This window comes from Olea europaea, unplaced genomic scaffold (genome assembly GCF_002742605.1).
Source record: "Olea europaea var. sylvestris unplaced genomic scaffold, O_europaea_v1 scaffold1996, whole genome shotgun sequence".
NCBI lineage: Eukaryota > Viridiplantae > Streptophyta > Magnoliopsida > Lamiales > Oleaceae > Olea > Olea europaea.
In genome coordinates, this window is record NW_019237832.1 from 68,268 (window position 1) to 75,601 (window position 7,334).

The 7,334-nt window shown below is 44.6% G+C and overlaps 1 protein-coding gene across 1 annotated transcript; it reads right to left on the bottom strand.

The window, feature by feature from the left end:
- Window positions 1–3,887: 3,887 nt before the first annotated feature.
- Window positions 3,888–5,105, bottom strand: LOC111379499. The gene has a single exon (XM_023002879.1). It carries the CDS (start codon window positions 5,103–5,105, stop codon window positions 3,888–3,890), a length of 1,218 nt encoding a protein of 405 aa, XP_022858647.1.
- Between the last annotated feature and the right edge of the window lie 2,229 nt (window positions 5,106–7,334).

The following is a 7,334-nucleotide window of genomic DNA, read 5'->3' on the forward strand; positions in this document are numbered from 1 at the left end:
CGAGGCAAGGCTTTTTGAGTGCTTGCCTGGGGCAAGGCTTTTTGAGTGCTGGCCTGGGGCAAGGCTTTTTGAGTGCTTGCCTGGGGCAAGGCTCTTCTGAGTGCTTGCGCGGGGCAAGGCTTTTCTGAGTGCTTGCGCGGGGCAAGGCTTTTCTGAGTGCTTGCCTGGGGCAAGGCTTTTCTGAGTGCTTGCCTGGGGCAAGGCTTTTCTGAGTGCTTGCGCGGGGCAAGGCTTTTTTTTGTGTGCTTGCCTGGGGCAAGGCCTTTCTGAATGCTTGCGCGGGGCAAGGCTTTTTTTTGTGTGCTTGCCTGGGGCAAGGCTTTTTGAGAGCTGGCTTGGGGAAGGCTTTTTGAGTGCTTGCCTGGGGCAAGGCTCTTCTGGGTGCTTGCGCGGGGCAAGGCTTTTTGCTCAAAGGGCTGTCATACCTGAAGCTTGAATTTACTAATTTTTCGGACTGGACTTGGATTTATATTGTACCCAAGCTGCCTACGTACCCAAATGGGATCAAGCCGAACGTAATTCATTACAAAACAGAAAACATGCATGGGCACGCAGACCCGCTAAACTAGAAATAAAATGCAGAAAAAGAAAATCTCCTAAAAGGCGTCGGGAATTTTACTTGTAATATACTTTTAGATTGTCGGCATTCCAGGGCCTCGGAAGAGGTCTACCCGAAGTGTCTCTTAGGCTGTATGCTCCTTTGCGAACCTGTCGTATGACCTCAAAGGGCCCTTCCCAGATGGGCCCGAGCTTCCCTGGGGGGTGGCCTGCTGCTTCGGCCCTCCTCAAGACCAAATCGTCAGCTCTGAACCTCCGAGCCTTGACTTTGCTATTAAAATATTTTGCTGTCCTAGTTTGGTAAGAGGCCACTTTTATAGCGGCTTGCTCCCGTACTTCTTCCAAGAGATCAAGATGTTCAGTTGTATGCTCCGAGGTTTCTGGCACGAGCCTCCTATGGCTTGGCAGTCTAATTTCCACTGGGACCATCGCTTCAACGCCATAGGCTAACATAAAAGGGGTTTCTCCTGTGGTTGTCCTATGAGTTGTTCTGTACGTCCAAAGTATAGAAGGCAGCTCGTCGGACCAAGAACCCCTAGCATCGCTTATTCTTGTTTGGAGGTCTTGCAATATGATTCGATTTGTTACCTCGGCCAGACCGTTGCTCTGAGGATGCGAAACTGATGTATGACGGTGATCAATCCCAAGGTTTGAGCAAAAGTTTCTAAATTGTTGGTTGTCAAATTGCCTGCCGTTGTCGGTGATGAGGACCTTTGGTATCCCAAACCTGCAAATGATAGACCTCCAAGTGAAGGCTCTTAGCTTGGGCTCCGATATAGTGGCGAGAGGTTCGGCCTCTACCCATTTTGTGAAGTACTCTACTGCTATAGCAACAAACTTTAATTGACCTCTTGCCACAGGAAAGGGGCCGAGGATGTCAACTCCCCATTGTTCAAACGGGGCCGAACAGTTAATGTTGGTGAGGTCTTCGACTGGTGAGTGGATAACATTGCCAAACCTCTTGCACTTATCACAATTTTTAACATATTCTGAGGCGTCTTTTTTCATAGTTGGCCAGTAGTATCCATATCGTACGAGTTTAAAGGCCAAAGCCCTGGCTCCTTGATGATTCCCGCACGCGCCTTCATGAACTTCAGCAAGGGCCTGGGATGATTCTGATGGCCTGAGACACCTTAGGTACAAAAGAGTAATACTTCTACGAAAAAGGACACCGCTGATCATGCAGTACCTAGGAGCTCGGGCTCTGATGCTTCTGGCCAACCTGCCATCGCTTGGTAGACTTCCGTTTGTGATGAATTCTATGATCGGGTCCATCCAGGATGGTTCGTTGTCAATGTCCATGATGTCGAGGATTTGACTGATGCTGGGTTCTGTGATGATTTTAATGTGAACCGTTCTGTCAAGGCCGTCTACCCCCATGAACATAAGCCTGGATAATGCATCGGCTTTTCCGTTGTCCTTTCGAGCAATTTTTGTAATTTCACAGCTCTTGAATTTTCGCTGAAGGTCCTGAACCTTCATACAGTACAAACTCATTTTCTCTTCCTTCCTTTCAAATGATCCTTCAATCTGTCCGACCACTAGCTGTGAATCACTGAATACCTTTACGAACTCGAGCTCTAGGTAAAGGGCTAGCTCAAGAGCAATAACGACGGCCTCATACTCGGCCTCGTTGTTGGTTGCTTCAAACTCCAACCTGAGAGCGCATTGGATCTCCGTTTGTTTGTCAGGGCTGATGATGATGACCCCTGCGCCCGAGCCCGAGGAGTTCGATGCTCCATCCACAAATATTTGCCAAGTGTCCAAATTAGTGCTCATGCTTGATCTGTCACCTGGCCCCCGAGGCCTAGGGGTTAGTTCTGCAATGAAGTCGGCCAGAGCTTGGGCTTTGATAGATGGGCGTGGTTTGAATTCTATGCCAAATTCTCCAAGCTCGATTGCCCATTTCATCAGTCTTCCTGATACGTCCGGCTTCTGAAGTATATGCCTAAGTGGTTGATTAGTGAGCACCACAATAGGGTGAGACTAAAAATACTGCCGGAGTTTCCTTGCTGCTATAACCAAGGCAAGGGCAAGTTGTTCCGCCAAAGTATACCTGGTTTCCGCGTCCAGTAGGACCTTGCTTACATAGCAGATAGGTTGCTGGACTTTGTTAACCTCTTTCACCAAGACCCCGCTAACAGCGTTTTGAGATACGGCCAAGTACAAAAATAAGGTGTCACCAGGCTCAGGCCTAGTGAGAATTGGAGGAGATGCTAATGTCTGTTTGAGCTCTTGAAAAGCTTTCTCACAGTCTTCACTCCAATCAAAGCCTTGGTTTCCTCTGAGGACTTTGAAGAAGGGATAGCACCTGTCTGATGCTCGGGACATGAACCTGTTCAAGGCTGCTATCCTACCATTCAACATCTGTACCTCTTTCTTGTTCCTTGGTGATTCCATAGACGCTACTGCTTGTATTTTGTCAGGGTTGGCCTCTATCCCCCGGTGAGTGATCATGAAGCCCAAGAACTTGCCCGAGGCCACGCTAAATGCACATTTTGCGGGGTTCAACTTCATTCCGTACTTTCGCAAGGTGTTGAACACTTCTTCAAGATCTGAAATATGTTGGTCCACCTGTTTGCTCTTGACCACCATGTCATCAACGTACGCCTCTACATTCCTTCCAATCAAGTTAGCAAAGACTTTGTTGATGAGTCTTTGGTATGTTGCCCCTGCATTCTTCAAACCGAAAGGCATGACCTTATAACAGTAAATGGCTGAAACGGCCATGAATGATGTCTTTTCTTGATCCTCTTCGGCCATGAGGATTTGATGATAACCAGAAAATGCATCCAAGAAGCTGTACAACTTATGTCCGGACGTGCTATCCACCAAGTTGTCAATCCGTGGTAGGGGATAACTATCCTTTGGACATGCTTTGTTAAGATCTGTGAAGTCAATGCAGACCCTCCACTTACCATTGGCCTTCTTTACTAAAACAACATTGGCAAGCCAGTCGGGATATTGAACCTCCCGAATAAACCGAGCACTGACAAGTTTGTTAATTTCTTCGCGGATGACCTCCCGACGTTCTGGGGCGAACTGTCTTTTCCTCTGTTTTACTGGCCTGGCCCCTGGGCTAATATTAAGCCTATGGACTGCAATTTTAGGGTCTATCTCTGACATATCCTCAACCGTCCAGGCAAAAACGTCAATGTTGCGAGATAAACAACTAACAAGTTCTGTCTTCAGGGTGACGTCAAGATCCCGACCAATCGTCACCTCCTTATCGTGCTCGAGCTCAATTTCCATCAATTCTTCGACAGGAGCGAGTCTGACTTGTTGCCCGTCCTCAGGATCAATCCTCGAGATTTGCATGACGTCGTTATTTATTTCCCGAACACTGGCAACATAGCATTGTCTGGCAGCTGTCTGGTCTCAAAAGTAATATCCTCCAGCTTTCCATGGGGCATCCTAGAGGCCAAGACATATCGTCGAGCATATTGTTTTCTTCCACTGTTGGAGTCTCCTCCCGAGGCAATACCTCCAATGATGATATTGATGGTTCCAGCAGTGGGTTGACCATCCCTTTTTGCCTCAGGGACTTTTTCCCTACCACGATCGTTCCTCGGCCGTTTGTCGTTACCGACGTAGGAACTCAAGAGTCCTCTTTTAATAAGGGCTTCAATCTCCCGTTGCAGGGCCTTACAGTTCTCCGTGGTATGCCCATGATCCCGATGGAACTCACAGTACTTGTTCATGTCCCTGGATTCGGGTGGTGACCTCATTCTGACAGGCCACTTCAATTCCTTCATATCCTTGATCTCCATCAATATATTGGTTTTTGACGTATTTAAACGTGTGAACGGCGTCGGGAGAACCTCCTGTCTCTGTTTTTTCCGATGCTGTTCTTCACGAGGGGTCGGGTCATGCTGTCTCTTATGCTCGACCCTGTCATGGGATGGTCCAACCTTTCTCGGGTTCAGCATTTCCTCCATATTTATGTACTTCTCAGCTCGGGTAAGAAGCTCGATGACTGTCTTCGGCGGAGTTTTGGATAAGGACATCTTGAAAGCTTCGCACTTTATGGCATATGTGAGGGCAGAAACTGCTGCAGTTATGTGTAGGTCGGGAATCTGAAGTCTTTCCTTGTTGAACCTGGTCATGAAGTCACGTAGGGTCTTATTTTGCCCTTGTCTAAGTTGCATGAGGGAAGCTGCTTTCTTCCTGATGCGTTTGCTGCTTGCGAAGAAAGCGGAGAACTTGTCCGCCAAATTCGAGAATGAGGCTATGGAGTTGGACTCTAAGGTTGAAAACCAATCCCTAGCAGCATTCGTCAAAGTTTGCGGGAAGGCCTTGCACATCACCTGATCTGGTGCAACCTGTAGATTCATGACGTCCGTGTATATGTTCAGATGATTGATTGGATCGGTGGTCCCATCATATTCTTTGATCCTAGGATACTTAACTCTGTCTGGTAAGGGGAATGTTAATATTTCGAAAGTAAATGGAGTGTTGGGATTGAATCTTGTCGACCCTTTGTTGCCCTGAAGTAGGCCCGCCGTAATTCCTTCTTGAATAATCCTAGCGAGTTCCCCGGAATCCATGGTCACTGATCTCGAGGCTGAGGTCACATGTGGTATACCCGAGGCCCCTGCTCCGCCATTGTCAGGGCATGTGTTTGAGCTCGAGCTCGAGCATCAGCCATAAAACCCCCCTGGGGTGCTGGTGTAGGTGACGGATGCGAATTTCTTTAACTTAGCAGCTGAGTCAGTGTGGCGACCTGTTGTCTGAGCACTTCAAAGGCTCCAGCAGTGACGACTGCCGGCTGGGGCTCTGGCACTTCTGATGATTCCTCTTGAGGAACAGGGATATCCTCAAGAGGGGGTTGGTTTGGAGCGGATGAGCTTGCTGGTGGAAGACCTGAACGTGTGTTTACCATGGCTTTTGGTAGCGTTTCCCACAGACGGCGCCAATGATGCTACCAAAAATCGTACCTGCAAATTTCCCGAACTTGATGATTGATAAGGAGCACAAACGTGATCTTCCGATACCTGAAACAAAGGCAACGAGGTATGTCCTCGTCGTCCCTCCGATGCTTAAGTCAGAAAGGGGAAATATATGCGTGAGGCTATGTGCTGAAGAACAATGAGAAAACGTACCTGAATAATGGCCCAAGGTTCTGCTTTTATAGGAGTAGGTTGTGTACTCCTAGTAGGATTGTGTTGGTTGGATGTTTTTATCCAAGGAAATTTCTATTATAAAGAGTGTCCTACCTGTAATGGAATTGTTTGACAAGTGGTGTTAGGGTTGATGTAGAATCCTTGGGTGTTTAGATTTGTTAGTTAGGTACCCAGGTCTTAGGAGGCATGTTGGTGGTGTATGTCTCGAGGACTATTCTCGAGGACATTGAGGGAATGTAAATGTGTCCTCGAGGTATCTCGAGGACTACAATATCTGGAGGATGACCCCGAGGACCGAGGAAGAGAAATGAGGTGGGGGTATAGATTGAGTCCTCGGGATACACTCCTCGGGGTATATCAATATTGGCATAGTCAATAGTCATTACCCGACCTACCATATTAATGTGACAAGTATAAATTATATTTGACTAGAATTTGTCCACTCCTGAAAACAATCAAGTGATATGAGCACATCTACTTTCAAATAACGCATCGAGCTGATACTACTAATTAACTCATCTTTGGCCTTAGTCATAAGTGACGTACTCTTACGAATCCGTTAATCTAACTTCTAATAAAAATGGAAAGAAGGGTCTATTATTCATACAATAGTAAGGGCCCATTTGGTAGGGATTTTGAGAATTGATTTTTTGACCGTTAGAAGAAAAGTGGGGTCCACATGTGAGAGAAGAAGTCAAAAATTACGGCTTGAATAGTAAAATAACGGTCAAAAAATCAATTTTTTGAGGCAAAAAATCCCTACCAAACGGGGCCTAAATTACTCCAATTTTACTATACATGATGTCATTTTTTATTTTCCATTTTGTTTATGTCAAACAAATGTTCTTCCACACATCATGTTATTAGCATTAAAAAATAATAATAATTTTAGTAAATATAAACTGTCATGAGCAAAAAATAAATAAATAATAATAAATAAATAAATTCTCTTTGCACATGAGTTTTAAAAAAAAATAAAAATAAACTTTCCGCACAATGCGGAGAGATGACAAAATATGTGCTGAGTAAAAAAAGAAGAAAAAAACTCTCCGCATAGTGCGGAGAGATGACAAACCATGTGTGTAGAGTTCCAACTCTTCGTACAGTGCGAAATAAAAAAAAATCTCTTCGCAGAGTGCGGAGAGATGGCATTCTGTGCGACAGTCCCCACAATCTGTGCGGAAAACAAAAAACTTCGCACAAGTCATAGAGTTTGCCAACTCTTCGTACAGTGCGAAGTTAAATAAATAAATAAATAAATAAAATCTCCGCACAGTATCTGTCACGTGCATTGCACGAATTTTACATTTATCGTATTTTTATTAGTGTATGAATTTTAGTTTTTTGAAAATTTTTTGAAGCAATATCTAAAAATATTTCCATGACATAAGAAAATAATTGTAAATTATTTTTACAATTACATAATAGTATTGTGTCATCTAAAAAAATATACATGTATATTTCATATTTGAATAAGAAATATACGAGATTATACAAATTATTTTATTTGTATTCTTTGATAGTGTTGATGTGACTGAGTTAAATGTGAATATTATATTTCTAAATTTTGTGTAATTCAATATTGGAAAATTGAAGACTGAGCACCATATTCATATGTATTTATATTTTGTGCTTCATATATATTAAATATTT